Source organism: Phocoena phocoena, chromosome 18, assembly GCF_963924675.1.
Source record: "Phocoena phocoena chromosome 18, mPhoPho1.1, whole genome shotgun sequence".
In the NCBI taxonomy this organism is placed as follows: domain Eukaryota; kingdom Metazoa; phylum Chordata; class Mammalia; order Artiodactyla; family Phocoenidae; genus Phocoena; species Phocoena phocoena.
The window spans coordinates 19,221,744-19,243,455 of NC_089236.1; the positions used below are offsets into that span (position 1 = coordinate 19,221,744).

Here is a 21,712-nt window from a genome sequence, read left to right on the forward strand (position 1 = left end):
TTAACTTCGAGTTTTCCTAGTAAGGAAGGTCTCCTACTGCATTGTTCTCCCCCAGAAAAGTGGGCTAAGGTACATTTTTGGTTGATTTGGAATGTGTGCTACATCAATTATTTAAACTATTTTCAACAACCATTTTCATACTATATTGATGGATTCAGTTCGCTAGTCATCTTGAGCAATGAACAAAACAGTTTGTTGGGGGATGTATGATTATAAAGATGGAGTACGAAATCGTGGAAGCAAGCCAAGTGTCCCTGACAGATGAATGGTTAAGCAAGGAGGGAGGGAAGAATGGGAAATTGTTGATGAACGGATACAGAGTTTCAGTTTTGCAAGATGAAAAGAGCTATGCGGAAGGAGGTGGTGATGGTAGCGCACAGTATGAAAGTACTTCATGCCTCTGAACTGTACACTTAAACACAGTTAACGTGGTACATTTTATGCTAAGTGTATTTTACCACAATAAGAAAATAAGATGGATTTCGGTTCCTGTCCCAAAGTGCTTACTGCCTCCCTGAGAGCCCAAGCAGGAGGGTAGGAACAGTGTTATGGGAATGCAGACTAAAGAGGGGTTAATACGAGGAGCCCCCGGCCCATTTTACGAAGAAACGACACAAGAGGCAGGCCATTATGTAATTCCCTCAAATGCTTAAAATCCGTTGAGCAGAAGCTTCCCATTCCAGCTTGAATAACCTAAGGCTTAGGAGACCCTGACCGCGATGGAACCCCTCCCTGTTCTCGGTTTGGCTCTCGCTCCAAGGGTTAGACCCGAGAAGCCCTCGCTGCCCAGCAGATGGCGCGGGAGCCCGCAGGGCACCTCCAGGAGCGCAGGGGGCGCTCCCGCCCGCCTCTCGTCCCCCGCCTCGGTGACCCTTCCTTCCGCTTGCCGAGCCCGCCCCTCCACGCCTGCGCGTAGCTGCGCGCACGCTGGCCCGTTGCGGAGAATGGCGGCGTCTTCTAGTGGCGAGAAGGAGAAGGAGCGGCCGGGCGGCGGCTCGGGAGCTGCAGGCGGTAACAGCACGCGTGAGAGGCTGCTGTCTGCGCTGGAAGATCTGGAGGTCTTGTCGAGGTGAGGCTGTCGGCCTGAGAGCCTGGCTGGGGCTGGGCAGGGAGGACTGACTCGGGACTACCGGCCTGTCTTGGGCTTGGTGGGGAGGGCCGCGCTCGGGGCTGCGGCGCACGCTCCCAAGGACAGTGCACGAGGGTCGGGACGTGGGCCCGCAGCCCTCAGGGGCTCAGACGGCATATTCCCCCCTTAGAGGACATTTTAATACTGACAGTGACCCTGGAACCCCTGACTGTCACAATCGTAGCGAACCTTAGAGGTCGCTGGGTGTGAGTCCCTTCGTCCACCGACATTCGACAGACATGTCAGGAACTCCCCTGGGTGCTGCGCGCTGGGAGAGGTCTTGCGGGGGAGGCTGGATGTCGACGAGAAGGAGCCCAGTGTCAAGGGGGAGAGACTTACATGTCAACAGTGACTGTGGCGCGGGTTGTTTTGATAGGTAGTTAGGGCAGGCTTCCTGGAGAAAGGACTGCATGGGGCGAATGAGTCCCGCAGACCCACTAGGCGGTATGTGGCTGGAACAGGAGCACGCACGACTTGGTGCTGGAATTACCAGTTTGGGGTGGCTGGAGTGCAGAGTGTGTGGCAGAGGTAGAAGATGAAATTGGATGTCCTCCTCCTTATTCTGCCAGTTTTCATGGTAATCTGTCAGATTGAAGCGTTCCTTAGCTCCAGTGCATTCACTTGGATGTTAAAATTGTTCTGGTTCTTCCTCCTAAAATGTTCCCATCCCCACTGTTATAATTAATTCTTAATGCAGCTTCCCAACAGTTTCACTTGCCTTAATGCTTCTGCATTTTATCCTTCTATATTACCTGAGAGCAGAGCTATCTTTTTAAAAAAAGCCTCTGGTATTAACTTTTCTGCTTTAGAATATTTGGTAGCTTCCCATTGCCCAGTGAAGTAAAGTTCAAACTCTTTAGCTTATCGTTCAGTAAAGCCATTCTCCACCCCTGTTAATCCATCTTGTTGTCCTTACTTACTGCTGCATCCCTCTGCCCTCCCATACCCTTTATTCCAGCCTCAGTGAATGCTCCCCATTCTCAAGCTAGCTAGCTTCTCATCTTCAGTACCGTTTTTACTCCACCTCCAACTTGATGAATCATTCATTTACCCTCCAGAATCCAGTTCAAGTGTCACCTTTTCTGTAGTCAACATTCTTTGACGTTTTTGAATAAGTCTTATATATAGGCATACTTTGTTTTATTCCACTTTATTGCACTTTGCAGATTTTTTTTTTTTTACAGATTGAAGCTTTGTGGCAACCCTGTGTCAAGCAAGTCTGTTGGTGCCATTTTTCCAACAGCATTATTTTTAAATTAATACTGTTTTTATTTTATTTTTTAAACTTTCTTTTTTAAATTTATTTTATTATGATTATTTTTTAAATTTTTATTTTATATTGGAGTAAAGTTGGTTTACAATGTTGTCTTGGTTTCAGGTGTACAGCAAAGTGATGCAGTTATACATATACACCTGTAACCAAGTCCAGGCTCCTACTGCTCACCACATGACAGGCTAATAAATCAAGAGATGAGGTGTTGGGGCAGGGAATAAGAGACTTTATTCAGAAAGCCAGTAAACCGGGAGGATGCTGGATTCATGCCCCGAAGAACCATCTTGCCGGAGTTAGAATTCAGGCTTCTTTTATACTAAAAGGGGAGGGGCTAAAGTCAAAAATTTAGGTCCCCTCCTGAGGGGATGTGTTCATTTCTTCCTCCCTGCAGTCTTTCACAGGTGGGCCTGGTCAAGATGTTTCTCATGAGCTCAACAAAGGTGTTTTAGCTTAATGCTCATTACTCGGAGGCAGGACTCCCAGAGATGGGCCATCATGTATAATTTAAGCTTATAGGCAATGTCTCTTTAGTAATTAACTTGTAATAGAATACAAAGGTTCTTCCCTATTACAGATTTTTCTTTTTCAGATTCTTTTCCCATATAGGTTATTACATACAGAGCTCCCTGTGCTATACAGTAGGTCTTTGTTGATGATCTATTATATATAGTGGTGTGTATGTGTTGATCCTGACATCCTAATTTATCCCTCCCCCCCACCTGTCCCCTTTGGTAACCCTAAATTTGTTTTCTAAATCTGCGAGTCTGTTTCTGTTTTGTAAATAAGTTCATTTATATCGTTCTTTTAGATTCCACATATAAGTGATATCATATGATATTTGTCTTTGTCTGACTTACTTCACTTAGTATGATAATCTCTAGGTCCATCCATGTTGCCGCAAATGGCATTATTTCATTCTTTTTTATGGCTGAGTAATATTTTATTGTATATATGTACCACATCTTTATCCGTTCTTCTTTTAATGGGCATTTAGGTTGCTTCCATGTCTTGGCTCTTGTAAATAGTGCTGCAGTGAACATTGGGGTGCGTGTATCTTTTTGAATTACGGTTTCCTCTGGATATGTGCCCAGGAGTGGGATTGTTGGATCATATGATAGGTCTATTTTTGGTTTTTTAAGAAACCTCCATACTGTTCTCCATAGTGGCTGTACCAATTTACATTCCCACCAGCAGTGTAGGAGGGTTCCCTTTTCTCCACACCCTCTCCAGCATTTATTGTTTCTAGACTTTTTGATGATGGCCATTCTAACTGGTGTGATACCTCTTTGTAGTTTTGATTTGCATTTCTCTAATAATCAGTGATGTTGAGCATTTTTTCATATGACTGTTGCATCTGTATATGTTCTTTGCAGAAATGACTATTTAGGTTTTCTGCCCATTTTTGGATTGGGTTGTTTTTTTGATATTGAGCTGCATGAGCTGTTTGTATATTTTGGAGATTAATCCCTTGTTGGTCGCATTGTTTGCAAATATTTGCAAATATTTTCTCCCATTCTCCCATTCTGAGGGTTCTTTTCCTTTTGTTTAAGGTTTCCCTTGCTGTGCAAAAGCTTTCAAGTTTGATTAGGTCCCATTTGTTTATTTATGTTTTTATTTTCATTACTATAGGAGGTGGATCAAAAAAGATCTTGCTGCTATTTATGTTAGAAAGTCTTCTGCCTATGTTTTCCTCTAAGAGTTTTATAGCATCTGGTCTTATATCTAGGTCTCTAATCCATTTTGAGGTTATTTTTGTGTGTGGTGTTAAGAGAGTGTTCCAATTTCATTCATTTACATGTGGCTGTCCAGCTTTTCCAGCACCACTTATTGAAGAGACTGTCTTTTCTCCATTGTATATTCTTGCCTCCTTTGTTGTAATTAACTGACCATAGGTGCATGGGGTTATTTCTGGGCTTTCTGTCCTGTTCCACTGATCTGTAAATGTGTCTTTGTGCCAGTACCATACTGTTTTGATTACTGTAGCTTTATTGTATAGTCTGAAGTTAGGGAGTCTGATTTCTCTGGCTCTGTTTTTCTTTCACAACATTGCTTTGGCTATTTGGGGTCTTTTGTGTTTCCATACAAATTTTAAGATTTTTTTCTTCTAAAGATCTGCAAAAAATACCATTGGCATTTTGATAGGGATTGCATTGAATCTGTAGATTGCCTTGAGTAGTATAGTAATTTTGACAGTATTGATTCTTCCAATCCAAGAACATGGTGTATCTTTCCACCTGTGTCATCTTCCCATTTCTTTCATCAGCGTCTTATAGTTTTCAGAGTACAGGTCTTTTGTCTCCTTAGGTAGGTTTATTCCTAGGTATTTTATTCTTTTTGATGCGATGCTAAATGAGATTGTTGCCTTAATTTCTCTTTCTGATCTTTTGTTGTTAGTGTATAGAAATGCAAGAGAGTTCTGTTTATTAATTTTTGTACCCTGTAGCTTTACCGAAATCATTGATGAGCTCTAATAGTTTTCTGGTAGTGTCTTTAGGATTTTCTTTGAATAGTATGTCATCTGCGGTGACAGTTTTACTTATTTTATTTCTTTTTCTTCCCTGATTGTCATGGTTAGGGCTTCCAAAACTATGTTGAATTAAAGTGGTGAGAGTGGACATACTTGTCTTGTTCCGGATCTTAGAGGAAATGCTTTCAGCTTCTTACCTTTGAGTATGATGTTAGCTGTGGGTTTGTCATATGTCTTTATTATGTTGAGGTAGGTTCCCTCTATGCCCACTTTCTGGAGAGTGTTTATCATAAATTGGTGTTGAATTTTGTCAAAGGCTTTTTCTGCATCTATTGAGATGATCATATGGTTTTAATTCTTCAGTTAATGTGTATCACACTGATTTGTGGATATTGAAAAATTCTTGCATCCCTGGGATAAATCCCACTTGATATGGTGTATGATCCTTTTAATGTATCCTGCATTTGGTTTGCTAGTATGTTGTTGAGGATTTTTGCATCTATGTTCATTAGTGATACTGGCCTATAATTTTCTTTTTTTGTGGTATTTTTGTCTGGTTTTGGTATCAGGGTGAAGGTGGCTTCATTAAATGAGTTTGGGAGTTTTACTTCCTCTGCAGTGTTTTTTTTTTTTTTTTTGAGGTACGCGGGCCTCTCACTGCTGTGGCCTCTCCCATCGTGGAGCACAGACTCCGGACGCGCAGGCTCAGCGGCCACGGCTCACCGGCCCAGCCACTCTGCGGCATGTGGGATCCTCCCAGTCCGGGGCACGAACCCGCGTCCCCTGCATCGGCAGGTGGACCCTCAACCACTGCGCCACCAGGGAAGCCCTGCAATTTTTTGAAACAGTTTCAGAAGAATAGGTGTTAACTCTTCTCTAAATGTTTGATGGAATTCGCCTGTGTAGCCATCTGGTCCTGGACTTCTGTTTGTTGGGAGTTTTTAAATCACAGTTTCAATTTCAGTACTTGTGATTGGTTTGTTCATATTTTCTACTTCTTCCTGGTTCAGTCTTGGGAGATTGTACCCTTCTAAGAATTTGTCCATTTCTTGTAGGTTGTTCATTTTATTGGCATATAGTTTAAGAACAGCTAATGGTTAATTGGAAAATACCTCCCTTGCTACTTTTTGAGCCAATTTTTTCCACTTGCTTGAATTCTGGGTCTTGTTCTGTTTGAAATATTCCCTTGAGCTCTTTCTTCTTTTGGGAGAATTCTCACCAGAAGCCCAAGTCTAATACTTGATTGACTTCTAGAATTTTTGCTAAGGAATCTTGATGACACTGATGAGTGTGAAATTAGTCGAGTTAAAATGATCCTTATTATTTGTTCATTTTGACTAACCACATGGTATGGATGGTGGTAATTAATTTTTCTGTAAATATGTTGACTTTGTGAAGAAGTAACACCCCCTTTGGGAAGCAATGGATGCTGCCTTTTATTCTGAGTAGGTCTTAGTCTGAGAATTTCAAATCTTTGCCTTAGTATGACCAAAGAGTTATTACATCTCACCCTTCTACTCTGGAGCCCAGTAAATTCGTTTCTTTTCTCAGCTTTACTTGCTGTAACATAATTTGTCTGCTTTGCTGAGTAACCCTAGTATATGTTTCATGTCCACCAAGTTCAGGAACTGTGTTTCTGAGCCTACCCTTTTAGTATAATGGTCTTTGAGAACATCTCCTGACATTGGACAGCCCAGTAGTCAATCTTGAGATCTTGCCTCTAGATTGATTGGCTCCTGGGCTGTCTGTCTATGGCGTGTTTACCTGATGCTGTCGGTACCTATAGGAGTGCATATACTTGGTATTCATGTACTCTTTGCTTGAGATAGCATAGCTGAATAATTATCAGTTATGTTAAATTTGAGACTAAATTGAAATTCTCTTGTATCTAGATTTGACCAGTTTATCCCTCTCTATATTTGATTCTTGATTGTCAAGTAGAGCATTTTCTGTTTGATGAAGTGTATTTATCCACTGAAATTCTGAATCATGTAAATTTTCCTCAGGAATCTCGGTGTTTCTGAAACTTTCTCCTTCAGCTTTCCCGTTGTACATGATCACCTGAAGTGCTGAGTTCTCTTTTGCTTCCTCTAAAAGCAGCTGTAGCTCTTCTGCTTCCCATGCTCCAGGAATGCCAAAAAGACTTGGATTTCTCGTTAGTTTGTAGTCCTCCTCGCTGAATCTGTTGACAGATTGGTTAAAGCCGTCTTCTTTCTTGAGGCGCTCTGCTGCCTGTGGTAATAGCCATTGTCTTAGAAGTTCGTTTTTCTTTTTCTCTGATTTTCTCATGCTGTATCTGCCACATTGTTTTATTTGTTCATCTCTAAAGAAAGACTGGGTGACAGTAAGCAAGTGAGAATTTCTCTCTTTCATAATCCTGGAAATGGTTGTTGGTGGTGATGGAAGAGATGTCACTTTGGTTTGCCACCTAAGACTCGTTGGAACCCCTCCATAGAATGAGGCTGCTCCAGTGTGATTGGCTTTCCAAAAAGTCCCATTATGTGGCCAGTCACACATATATACTCATACTGATTCTGTGATATGTGAAGTTTGTCATTATCCTATGAATGAACTTTTTCTTTTTGCATTTTTTAATGAAAAATGGGGAAAAAACCCCTCATTATTGTAACCTCTTGACTTTAGAAAGTAGTGGTTGTGAAATTTGGCATATATTTTTTTTACTCTTACCTGATTATATAGCCTTCTAGTATATTATTGGGGTGGCCAAAAAGTTCCTTAGGTTTTTAAGTAAAAATGAAAGACACATTTTTCATTTTCACCAAGAACTTCTTTGAACACTGTATTCACCCTTTTGTTCCACTACCTTCTGCCATTTTTCAGGCAACTTCATAATTCCATCTTCCCAAAACTTTTTATCTTTTTAAGCAAAGAACTGTTCTAGGTGCCCTTTACAGTCTTCCAGGGAATTGAAATTCTTTTCATTAAAGAGAATTTTGTAAAGACCGAAATAAATGGAAATTTGAAGGTGCAACGTCTGGTGAATACCACAGAGGAATCAGAACTTCCCAGCCAAGCTGTAACAGTTTCTGCCTGGTCATCAAAGAAACATGCGGTCTTGTGGTATCCTGATGGAAGATTATGCGTTTTCTGTTGACTAATTCTGGACGCTTTTCGTGCTTTCAGTTGGTCTAATTGGGAGCAGTACTTGTTGGAATTAATCGTTTGGTTTTCCGGAAGGAGCTCATAATAGAGGACTCCCTTCCAATCCCACCATATACACAACATCACCTTCTCTGGATGAAGACCGGCCTTTTGGTGTGCTTGGTGGTGGTTTATCTCACTTGCCCCATGATCTCTTCCGTTCCACATTATTGTACAGTATCCACTTTTCATCACCTGTCACAATTTGTTTTAAAAACGGAACATATTCGTGACATTTCATTAGAGAATCACATGCGGAAATACGGTCAAGAAGGTTTTTTTTGCTTAACTTATGTGGAACCCAAACATCAAAGCAATTCACATAACCAAGCTGGTGCAAATGATTTTCAGCGCTAGGTGTCGATATTGTGTGTCAGCTATCTCCCGCGTGGTCTAACGTTGATTGTTCTCAATTAATGTCTCGATTTGATTGCTATCAACTTCAACTGGTCTGCCTGACTGTGGAGCATCATCCAGCGAGAAATCTCCAGCACAAAACTTCGCAAAGCACTTTTGACATGTTCGATCAGTCACAGCGCCTTCTCTGTACATTGCACAAATCTTTTTTTGCATTTCAGTTGTGTTTTTACCTTTCTTGAAATAAGCATAATGTGCTGAAAATGTTGCTTTTTTTCTTCCATCTTCAATATTAAAATGGCTACACAAAAATTCACCAGGTTTGGCAAGTGCTTTTTTAAATGCATGCTGACATGACAGCTGTACAGTCTAACAAAGTTGTTTCGAATGAAGTTAAAGACCACTAAGCGCTGCTAGAGCCATCTGCGGGAAAAACCGAACGAACCTTTTGGCCAATCCAATACTTTGTAAGATTTGATAGAATCAGGTAGTCTTTGGAGGAATTTAAAAAATAGAAACCTTAGGTAGATTGTAGTCTAAAAAGTTTTTCTTAACCTGTTTGTAACTCAGAACTCATTGTGGAACAGAAACCACATTGATAGGAGTCTTGAGGTTTCCCCACCAGCCTATTAATTGTTTACCTGGGGCTTCCCTGGTGGCGCAGTGGTTAAGAATCCGCCTGCCAATGCAGGGCATGGGTTCAAGCCCTGGTCCAGGAAGATCCTGCATGCCACGGAGCAACTAAGCCCGTGCGCCACAACTACTGAAGCCCGCGCGCCTAGAGTCTGAGCTCTGCAACAAGAGAAGCCACCGCAATGAGAATCCCGCGCACTGCAACTAGAGAAAGCCCACGTGCAGCAATGAAGAAGACCCAGTGCAGCCAAAAATTAATTTAAAAAATAAATTAATTTAAAAGAAAATTGTTTACCTGAAGTGTAGTATCACAAATAATATAGGACCTAACCCTGTATAAGTTATATTTGTGTGGAAATGTGGGAGGATTCTAATTTGGCATGCCAGGAGTACAGCTGCTTCCTTTGTAGCACCACGGGCCTCCCACTCCCATAATGAGAGAGAGGACAGGGGGTCCTTCAGCCTCTCTTCACCCTTGGAGTGGACAGAGGTTTCCATTTTGTCCTAGACAGTTAGTGAAGAGCACTGAATCTTACAGACCTCTCCCTCTCTGTATGCCTCTGCTTAAAGTAAGCCCTTGTAAGGTTTTCTGTTGATTTATACTCCCAGATTGGCAAGAAAGGGTCATTCTGCATCTCCCACCATACTCCCAACCCCTTACCACCATCCCTTCCCCACAGAAACCAGCTTTTATTTAGGCCAGGGGTTCTCAACTCTCTCCATCTCATTAATGGGATGCAGAAAAGGGCTAATATAACATGCTATTTTCATAAAATGTCTGTTTAATCCATTAACAAGTCCTGTCAGCTCTGCTTCCAAAATATATCCTAAATCTGTCCATGTTTCCCCGTTTCCATTACTAAATCCTAGTGGCTAGGACCTAGTCAAAGCCAGCCTCATCTTTTGTCTGGGACACTACAAAAACCACCTAACTTGATTCCCTTTCTAGCTCTCTTACAGTCTGTTTTCCAGATAGTTCAGCAGTTGTTTAAAAACGTAAATCAGGTCATGTCCTTTGCCTGTTTAAAATAATCTAGTAGCTTCTCTTTGCACTTAAGAGTGAAATACTAATCCTGTACCCTGACCTACAAGGCCCTACACAATCCAGCCCGCCCCCTCCCTCTCTCTTTCACTCCCTCCCTCCCTCCATTGTCCTTATTTTGTATCCTGCTCCCTGGTGCCTGCTGTGCTCTGGCCACATTTCCTCAAACCCATTTTTGAGCCAGTGAGCTATCTGGGTCTTTTACCAAGCATTCTTTCCTCCCCCATCTCCTGGCTGGCTTCTCTTGTTTAATTCACGTTTTACTTCAAAGATATTCCCATAGAGAAACCTTCCCTGACCACCCAGTGTAAGTAGCCAAACTACCTCACTGACCCTCTCTGGTTTAACACTGCTTTATTTGCTTCCTAACCCCTGTCACTCTGGTTTTACTTATATATTTTTTGTCTTCTCTATTAGAACTTAATTGCCATTGTTCACTTTACTAACCCAAGCATCTAGAAAGTGCCTGGCACGTAATAGGCACTCAAGAAACATTTGAATGAGTGAATGAAGACTTTTTATTCCCTTATCTACTTTTTTCATTAACTAGGTAATTAATTCATACATAATGGTGTATGGGAGGGAGGTTGAGTCCAATTGGCACCATCCACTAAAATAGCCTGAGGCTAGTGAGTGGAAGGTGGAACTATGAAGGTAAAAATAGCATGGCAGCCAGTGAGAAGGTACAAACCCTGGGCTGACTAGTAGTGTCAGGTAGTTAATTGTGAAGCTGTCCTCTCCTGGATAATTTCTGAATTAAGTCCCATCTATCAACAGTTTTGAAACTAATATATAGAATATCACTTGCTACACATTTTTCCCCAATCATTCTACTGTTTTTCATGTAGAAAATTCGCATATTTAACAAATGAGCATTCTAGAAATATATGATTTATTATGTGTAAGTATCCCTCTTAGCTGATACCTGTTTGGTTAATTTTAAAATTTGCAGGTGAGAAGTTCTGTGTCACAAGTACTCAGTTCTGCCATTGTAGTGGGAAAGCAGCCTCAGGCAATATGTAAATGAAGGGGCGTGGCTATCACCCAAGAAAAGTTATTTACAAAAACCACAGATGGGCTGCATTTGGCCTGTAGACCCCTTTTGTAGGAGTTTTTCTTGCATAAACCACGCATAATGCATTGTCTGCATTTTCTACTTTGGTTTCTTTAAAGTGAAATGAGCACTTGGACACTCATCAAGCAGACAGGGCAGGCTCTTGCTGAGTTTTTATGACTTTACTTCTCCTGGTTCGATAGTTATTCTTTGCAAACCTCTGTTAAGTGTTTCCAAGCTTAGGTTTTTATAGAAAGTTTTTCCTATTCACAGTCATACTTCATTTGTATTTATATACTCAATTTATACAATTATAGTAATAGTAAAGTTTGAATAAATGGGTCTGGTAGTGAACACAGCTGAGTCTTGGTGAGAATGTACTGTGCCAGTGAGAGCTGAAGTCCACAGTCAAAGTGGCCTGTGGGGCAATAGCTCTGAGTACTCAGCTTGCTGTGGGTACCGTGAATCCAGCAAGTCAGTCAGGTGGAGATCAGGTAGAGCCTCTATTGTATTTACTTTGTAAACTTTGTTTTTGTTTTATAGAGAACTTATAGAAATGCTGGCGATTTCTAGAAACCAAAAGTTGTTACAGTCTGGAGAGGAAAACCAGGTAAGTGGTTTCTTTTTGAATTAAACACAAAAAACCCTCCATCATTTCTACAATTTCCTATTTATATTTACTTTGTGTGAGAACAGGAAGATCAGATTCTATTAAATTATTAATTGCAGTTTTTAAATTGATTTTTTTTGCATCATTTAGGTAAGATATAATTGACATGTAATATTGTATTTTTTTTTTTTTTTTTTTTTTGTGGTACGCGGGCCTCTCCCGTTGCGGAGCAAAAGGCTCCGGACGCGCAGGCTCAGCGGCCATGGTTCACGGGCACAGCCGCTCCGCGGCATATGGGATTTTCCCGGACAGGGGCACAGACCCGTGTCCCCTGCATCGGCAGGTGGACTCTCAACCACTGCGCCACCAGGGAAGCCCGACCTGTAATATTGTATTAGTTTAAGATGTATATCATAACAATTTGATATAGGTACATAATGCAAAATGATTACCACAGTAAGTTTAGTTAACATCCATCACCTCACATGGTTAAGTTTGTTTGTTTGTTTTTTTTTTTTTGGCCATACCACACGGTATGTGGGATCTTAGTTCCCCAAGCAGGGATGGAACCCACGCCTCTTGCAGTGGAAGTGTGGAGTTTTAACCACTGGACCACCAGGGAAGTCCCCAGTTTTCTTTATTTTTTTTCCTTAAACACATTTTATTTATTTATTTATCTATCTATCTATTTATTTATTTTGGGCTGCATTGGGTTTTTGTTGCTGCACATGGTATTTCTCTAGTTGTAGTGAGCAGGGGTTACTCTTCGTTGCGGTGCGCAGCCTTTTCATTGCGGTGGCCTCTCTTGTTGTGGAGCACATGGGCTTCAGTAGTTGTGGCATGCGGGCTCAGTAGTTGTGGCGCACGGGCTTAGTTGCTCTGCAGCATATGGGATCTTCCCAGAACAGGGCTCGAACCTGTGTCCCCTGCACTGGCAGGCGGATTCTTAACCACTGTACCACCAGGGAAGTCCTTTCTCTTCTTATGATAAAAACTTCTAAGAAACTTGCAGGGAAAGTGGCACCTTTTCATGTACGTGTTAACCATTTGTATGTCTTTGGAAAAATGTCTATTCAGTTCCTCTGCACATTTTTTTTTTTTTGCGAGCCTCCCACTGTTGTGGCCTCTCCCATTGTGGAGCACAGGCTCCAGACGCGCAGGCTCAGCGGCCATGGCTCACGGGCCCAGCCGCTCTGCGGCATGTGGGATCTTTCCGGACCGGGGCACGAACCCGTGTCCCCTGTATCGGCAGGCGGACTCTCAACCACTGCACCACCAGGGAAGCCCCTGCACATTTTTTAAGAACTTTTTTAAGTTGCTGAGATTCATTCTCTTAGCTATTTTCAAATTTACAGTACTGTATTCTTAATTATAGTCACCATGGTGTACGTTATATTTCCAGAACTTATTTATCTTATAGCCTGGAGTTTGTACCTTTTGACCACCTTTACCCATTTTGCCGCCTTCCCCCTGGCAACCACCAATCTGAGCTCTTTTTCTATGTGTTTGGCTCTTTTTACATTCCACATATAACTGAGATCATACGGTGTTTGTCTTTCTCTGTCTGACTTATTTCCTTTAATGCAGTGCTAAGGTCCGTCCATGTTATCCCAGATGCCAAGATTTCCTTCTTGTTTTGTGGCTGAATGATATTCCTTTGTGTGAGTGTGCGTGTGTATAGATTTACATCACGTTTTCTTTATCCATTCATCCATTGATGGACACTTAGATTACTTCCTTTTCTTGGCTATTGTGAATAATGCTGCAGTGAACATATGAGTGCAGATATCTTTTCGAAAATAGTGATTTCATTTCCTTTGGATAAATACTCAGAAGTAGAATTGCTGGATCATATGGTAGTTCTAATTTTAATTTTTTAAGTAACCTCCACACTTAATGGAATGTTTTCCACAGTAGTTGCACCAATTCAGATTCTAAGGGTTCCCTTTGTCTCCACATTCTCACCATTTGTTATCTTTTGTCTTTCTGATTATAGCTGTTCTAGCTGGTGTAGGGTCATATCCAGTTGTATTGATTTGCACTTCCCTGATGATCAGTGATGTTGAATACCTTCTCATGTATTTTTGGCCGCTTGTATATGTTTGGAGAAATGTCTGTTCAGTTCCTGGTGTCAACTAATAAAATCATCTCAAATTTTACCTTCCCTGAGAAATGAATAAACCTGCTCATTTTGGCATATTGCTAGTTCTGAAAGGTTTGTTTTATTTTGTGTGAAAGAATAGCATATAATTAGAAAAAGCAGAAAACCTTGATATTAATCTCTTCTAAAATAATCATAGGTAGGCTATTTTTAACAATGATTAGTAAACAGTACTTTGAAGGTGTTAAAACTTTATGGACTAGCCAATTCACGTGTGGATTCTTTGTTTCATTGGAATGTAGTTCTTCAGTATTCTGTTGTCTGCTTTAATCACCTATTATCTGACAGGTCCTGGAGTTGTTAATTCATAGAGATGGGGAATTTCAAGAACTAATGAAATTGGCACTTAATCAGGGAAAAATCCATCATGAAATGCAAGTTTTAGAAAAAGAAGTAGAAAAAAGAGACAGTGATATTCAGCAACTACAAAAACAGCTAAAGGAAGCGGAACAGATACTGGTAAGTTGATAGAGGCTGTTTCTTAATGTAAAAAAGGATATTATTTACTCTATTTCTGAAAAATAAATTTATTACAATTTTGAAGTGATAGAAAACTTGAATTTCCAAGTCTAAAAGTGACCCCTTGTCACTTTGGTTAGATGAAAGACCATGTCATTCCCTTTTTTTTTTAATGTTTATTTATTTTATTCGTTTATTTTATTTATTTATTTGGCTGCGTCTGGTCTTAGTTGCGGCACGCATGATCTCTTCGTTGCGGCACGCGGACTTCTCTCTAGTTGTGGCGTGTGGGCTCGAGAGCGAGTGGGCTCTGTAGTTGCAGCACGAGGGCTCTCTCGTTGAGGCGCACGAGCTCAGTAGTTGTGGCACGTGGGCTTAGTCGCCCCGCGGCAACTGAGATGTGGGATCTCGGTTCCCTGACCAAGAAGAAGGCAGATTCTTTACCACTGGACCACCGGGAAGTCCCTCCCTTTTTAGTTATTGTTTTCCGGTAGTCTGCATTACTTTTGAGCCATGTTTTCATTATTTGAAGATTTCACAAGTTTGAATTAATAGAAATGGGAAGTTTTACGTTTATCCTGTCCTAAGTTTTCATTTGTTAATAGTCTAAATCTCTACTTCAGTTTTAGAAATAATTTTTGAAGTCAGTAAAAGTATATACCAATTTTATATATTGATTAAAATTTATATTTATTTAGTCTTCCATCCTAAACTAGATGGGATTTATATATAAATATATATAGATACAGATATATGTTAAGGACTCTAGTTTTTCCTTTCTTGTTCTTGGCTACTATTTCAAAGAGACAATTTATTTGTTGTTATCTGCTCAGTTATTTCACTAAATACTAACTAATGTAATTGTTATGTGGTGGTATTGCAGGAAGACCTGAGTTTGATTCTCATATGGACCAGACATTGCTGGCTCCTCTCTAGATTAGATTTCCAAAAGACAGTGAACACAAGGGACTATAAAAAGACTAAATTTTATGATTTAGATAGTGGCAACTAACAGTTATTAAGTACTAGTGCACCAGGCCCTGTACTTTGCACTTTATGTGTATTATCTCAGTCTTCATCACAGTTATATGAGGTCAGTACCGTTATTCTATTTTTACAGACAAAACCATAATTTTAAATGAATACCTACCTTGCCCAAGAGGTAAAAGTTGAGAGATGGAACATAAACCTAGATCTCTCACTCCATACTCTTAAATGCTGTGTTACGGTGGAGGATGCATATACTAGGTTAGCTTCATTTTACCCTTTAGTTTGCCTTTGCCCAGGGGAGGGTGGGTGGAAGAGTTCATTATAATAGTCATTAAGCATGGAGGTAATGGTAATGTATAAATGAATGAGACTATCAATCCAAGAATTTATCTTGTAAACTAGAAAAAAAATTTTTTTGGTATTTTATCCTTGAACTAGATATAAGAATAGGATGCTTTGGGAGTAGTACGTGGTCTGTTTTCTGCCTGTTTATGATAGATGACATAAAGAAAAAGTGGTAGTGAACAATCCAATTTACATTTTATTTCTAACAACTAATGTGTATGGAGATTGACTCATAAATGTTTCTTTTTTTCATTGACTGTAACTGATACATATGATACCCAAGTGGTGGTTCAGAATATTACAAATAAATTGTGGGGATTTCCAAATTTTACATATTGTTTCTGTGGGATAAATGATTTTGTGAATTTAGCCAAAAACTGGGCTTGGTATAGTTTTGAATAATCCATATTTTTTTTTAATGTTGTTTAAATTAGGCAACAGCTGTTTACCAAGCAAAAGAAAAACTCAAGTCAATAGAAAAAGCAAGAAAAGGTTAGTACTGTGGGAACACTGAATGACTTTCTGAAAAATCCAAATTTTGGTTTCAAGAAACTGATGCGAGGATTATTGGTAATCATTTGCTGCTGTTGAAAAGTTTCCAATAAATTTTCATTGTAAAGTGTCTGCTATATAGCACTATGCTGGGCATTGCTAGGGAGGTGTCACATCCTTTTTCAGGTTATAAGAAGCAATAATAGAAGTTACGGCTATTACCCAAACGTGCAATAAAGACAGTGGGTTTTTTAAATTGTTGGGAGAGGAGAATATGGGCTGGAAGCCAATGGGATTTGAGGTGGATCTTGAAGGACGCCGTGAAGTCAGAACTAGATAAGGCTTTGGGATGTGTGCACATGTAGTGGTGCTTCTAGAGGCTCAGCATGGCTTCTTGTCCTGTCCTGCTTCTCTCTTTCAAAGGCTTCCATTTTGGATCTTTTAGATTGCATACTAAAAGTCAGAATTATAATGAAGACTTTGGTTACTTTTAATGATTTGTAGGTATGATTTACATCTAACTCACCTCTTGTCCTATTTTAGATTAACTACTGTTAATGTTTGGTGTGTGTTCTTCCAGATTTTTCTTAGATCTGTAATACATATGTAACAAGAACAATACAAATACATATATGACATATATTCTAAAATAAAAACCAGGTTGTGCTATACATATTATTTACTAGTGTACTTTTTTAACCTAATGAATATATTTTAAGTATGAAGTGTATCTGTGATGTATGCACTGAAAAACTTGTATGTTTACTAGACTGAAATGTTAACACTAGCCTCTTGACTCTCTCAGGTGCTATCTCCTCTGAAGAAATAATTAAGTATGCACATAGGATTAGTGCAAGTAATGCTGTGTGTGCCCCACTGACCTGGGTCCCAGGTAAAAGTAATTCTCTTTTTACTAGATATATGTGCTTTGAAAATTCTTAGGTGACTGTACACAAAAATAGGAAGAAAAGATTTAAATATGGAATGTATTTATCCTTAGAAACATGTTTCATATTTTCACATCTTTAGTGTCTTATAAGTGATAATATAGGCCATGGGGTTTTATCAGTTTGGTTTTCTGCAAAGCTGTTGCCATTGGAAACTGTTTCTTTCCTTTTTAAAAAAAAATAAGTAATAAGTTAATAAATTTTAAAAGTGTAATATGTGATGATTCTAAAGCTATAGATTTATATACCTGTAAAACCCAGGCTGGCCAGAAGCTAACTCTTTTGAGCCATTAGGATTTCCACAAGGGTTCCAGCCTGAGAAAGAGACAGTCCTGACTCTTAGGGGATAAAGATGAAGCACCGGACACCCAGCAGCAGACACACAGGACTGCAGAGAGCTGGAGTAATTAGAAATAGCAGAGAAACAAACTGCCACATATATATATTTTAAAATATTTATTTGGTTGCATCAGGTCTTAGTTGCGGCACGTGGACTCCCTAATCACTGCAGGCGGTCTCCTTAGTTGCAGCATGCCAACTCTTAGTTGCCGTGTGGCATGTGGGATCTAGTTCCCTGACCAGGGATTGAACCCCGGCCCCCTGCATTGGGAGCGCAGAGTCTTATCCACTGCGCCACCAGGGAAGTCCCTTGCTACATATACTGACAGCAGAGACCTCAGGTAGAGCAGCAGCCTTTTGGGAGGAATGGGAGGTAGTTATCTCAGCTCTAGTCAGTCCTGACGGTGGTATTTTGCCATACCTGAAACGCTAAGGGTAGCTACGGTTTTGGAGGATAAATAATCTGGAGTTGGTGAGAAAATATTACCAAAAAATTGGTCCAAATCTGGCGAAGTTTTCATTAACCCAGAACTAAAAAGTGTGCTTTCATGATTGGAAATGAATGTTATTGGCTCCTGATACTCCACTGGAATGTTACAGGAATTAGCTTTCCTTCTTCCCTCCCTTCCCGCAGCGTGCGGCGTGTGGGACCTTAGTTCCTGGATCAGGGATGGAACCCACGCCCCCTGCAGTGGAAGCATGGAGTCTTAACCACTGGACTGCCAGGGAAGTCCCCAGGAATTAGTCTTTAAATTATGTGATCAAAGAGGTTGGTTAGGAAAAGGTTTTAATTTAGAAGACTCAAGATTATACTTTTCTTACTTTGTCATTTGGAATGTTTGCTTAAATGAGAGACTTCTTTCATATAGAGAATAGTGTATTATTGTGAAGCTCTAGAGAAGAAATAAAAATACATGTATTTAAAATTTTAATATATTATGTCTTAATAACAATCGATAAGATGACCTTCATGTTCCAAAATTGAAAATGTGGCTTGAGGTTTTCAAAGTGAACCAAGGAAAATCAATATTTCAGAGAAGCTATCAAAGCTTATTTTCATATGTGACTGAATTAAAAGCAGTCTTATTTTTTAGGGGACCCACGGAGACCATACCCAACCGATTTGGAGATGAGAAGTGGATTATTGGGCCAGATGAACAACCCTTCCACTAATGGAGTGAACGGTCATCTACCAGGGGACGCACTTGCAGCAGGCAGATTGCCAGGTAACGTTAATCAGAGTAATGCTTTCAAACAAATGTTTTTTTCAGAAATGATGAGAAAGACAGAGATCTGAACAAGTTTGAGGGTCTGGACCCAACTCATTTTAGTTGCTAGGTTCTCTACCAGTTTATTCTCTCTGCTTCCTCTAGTTTAAAGACTGTTCTAGATGGAGGCTATGAAATTAGAATAAACTGATTTTATGTGCCATTTTCCTCAGGAATTAGGCCTCATTAAGCTCCAAACATAGCTTTTTTTTTTTTTTTTTTTTTTTGTGGTACGCGGGCCTCTCACTATTGCGGCCGATCCCGTTGCGGAGCACAGGCTCCGGACGCGCAGGCTCAGCGGCCATGGCTCACGGGCCCAGCCGCTCCGTGGCATGTGGGATCCTCCCGGACCGGGGCACGAACCTGTGTCCCCTGCATCGGCAGGCGGACTCTCAACCACTGCGCCACCAGGGAAGCCCAAACATAGCTTTTTAAAATGAAGTATATTTTATAAACAGAATAAGATGTATGTATGTTCAGTTTAAAGAATACCAAGTGAGCACACTTGTGAAAAAACCCCAAATTAACAAAGTGACTAACAAAGCTTTTTTGGGCGTTTTAATACCTAAATAGACTATCACTTTTTGTGAGACTCAGCTCATTCTGAACTTCAGCCTTCCTCAGGTTTTGCATATAGGCTTGTACTGTTCTTATGTTTATTTTATGTTCCCCTTTTACCTTTTGTAGGTGACTTGTTTTGTTTTGATCTGGTAGAACATTTTAAAGTTTTTTAAAAGGTATAAAAAAGGGAAAAATTGGTCTTTTTTGAGCAGTTTTAATATTTTACATATTTCATGTTTTTTCGTGTATTTTTTACATCGCTAAAAACATACTGTAGATAATGCTTTTTTATGCTTAACATTTCATTGTAAGGCTGTCCCTGTGTTACTAAAAATGCTTTTATAAACATCGCTGTTGTTAACTATCTAACGTACAAACTGGGAAGTCACTGTGCATTAGCTTCCCTTGGTATCTCCTCATTTTTCTCATTGTGGTTGTACTGTGTCATAATATGCCAGTCAGGTCCAGGCAGGAGGCAGAAACCGCACCAGCAAATATCAAGGAAAATGTAAAGAACTACTGAGTAGTAACCAGATACTAACTACTAGACAGTAAAGAGAACTATATTTTTTAAATGCAGTAATAACAGATGCAGGGAGCAGCTACTGCATGTAGGATGAGGCAGATAGCCAAGGAAGGGACCGACTGAGAAGAGGCTCCTCCTGCCCACACTCCCCATCCCAAGGCTGAGGTTCAGCCTGGAGTGGAAAAGGTGTAGCTCTGGCCTGTTGGATGGCAGAGAAGTTAGATGAGGTGTCACAGGCCAGAGCCGGCAAGTAGGAAATTATCCACTAGGGTCCCTGGGAGACTTGCTGGGAAGTCATTCAACTGGGATGCCACTGATGTCCTACACACCCACCAGGCACCACAGGAGGGAAACGCAGGATCCCGGAAGGGAAGCCTGGTTCCTCCTGGAGAGTCCTTGCAGTTCCCTCTACTGACAGAGCTTAACATTGTGGCTGCTGGCAAAGAAGTGTTTTCAGGGTCCAGGGAGAAGAGTGGAATTGTAGCTTAAGAGGCAGTTTAAACTGGAATACACAGTATAGTTTACATTAGCTACTTACAATATATACAGAGAGAATATATAGAAAGTACTATATATGACCTATTATATATGTGCATAAAATATGTATAGACATGAGACATTCGATTTGAAATTGTGAACATCTTGAATAGTGACTATAGGAAAGTATGATTTAAAAAAAATAAACCATAGAGTCTAAACATCACGTTACTAAAACATCACATTTTTCCATGACAAATTTGATTATTTAGCCAAATGTATATTTTGATTTCTAGCCTTTAAGAAATTTTACTTCAGATTATTTGCAAGAAGGAAAGTATAACTAAGAAGTAAATTAATTTTTAGTAGAGATGTTCTCATATGTGCTTCTTTCTTTTCTCCAGATGTCCTTGCTCCACAGTATCCATGGCAGTCAAATGATATAGCAATGAATATGTTACCACCAAATCACAGTAATGACTTTTTGTTGGAACCTCCAGGACATAACAAAGAAAATGAAGATGATGTAGAGGTTATGTCAACAGACTCCTCAAGCAGTAGTAGTGACTCTGATTAAAAAAGCATAAGACAAAAACATACAGAATTGAAAACTATAGAATTCTGTTTCTTAAATAGTTGCATACCTGTAAAAATAGCCAGGTGATAATCGGCTATAGTGGAATTGTGCTGCCTATTACAAATCACAGTGGACTTTCTTTTTAAAGCCAAAAAGCATGGTTTCAGTTCTAAACCACTAGGTGAATATTTAGAGAAAATCAAAATTTACTGTTGGAAAAAAAGATTATTCAGTTCATTGTTGTCTTCTTCTATTTCAGTTGTGCTGGACTTGTGCACAGTAGTTCTGGAAATAAGATTTTAGGGAAGTGACCCATGTACATATCACTAATAGGCCTCCTGGAATCATTTAGAAAAGCATAAACAAAGGCAGCGGATCACTGAATGTGCATCATAACTCAGAATAACAGAAACCCTCATTTGAAAGTAAAGGCCATTAGCTTCTGTCACAGGAACAGGAGAAATCGTCTCAATCTGTACTATTTGTAATTATTGTATATTTTGTAAATAAACTCACTTTTGTTTGTACTTTCTATGCTTTTTTTTTTTTAATTTCAGCGTAGGTAGGATATTTCTGTAAATCCAGTTGCATTTTGTACATACTTTAGAATTTGGAGGATGAATGAACATGAGGTAATGCATACATCTTAGGTAGGTTTCTTAAACTTTGGTAGGTTTGTTAAAGGCACACACTGCCATTCTTAGAAGAAATAAAATGAAGTAGTTTTTTAAACTAATTGAAAACTTACCATAATGTCATAACAAGCATAACAAATTGTATGAAAGGTTTTAGAATGGAAAACACTCTGGCCTTCACCTTCCCTCTTATGGCAGTTCCCAGAAG

At 39.9% G+C, this 21,712-nt stretch overlaps 1 protein-coding gene across 1 annotated transcript; it reads left to right on the forward strand.

Annotated features, from left to right (window-relative positions):
• Positions 1-944: 944 nt before the first annotated feature.
• On the forward strand, positions 945-21,400 carry MED4 (mediator complex subunit 4). The gene is made up of 7 exons (XM_065896002.1): positions 945-1,069; positions 11,661-11,727; positions 14,177-14,347; positions 16,117-16,174; positions 16,980-17,066; positions 18,555-18,686; positions 20,697-21,400. Exons 1-7 carry the CDS (start codon positions 945-947, stop codon positions 20,867-20,869), a joined length of 813 nt encoding a protein of 270 aa, XP_065752074.1. The 3' UTR covers positions 20,870-21,400.
• Positions 21,401-21,712: the final 312 nt, after the last annotated feature.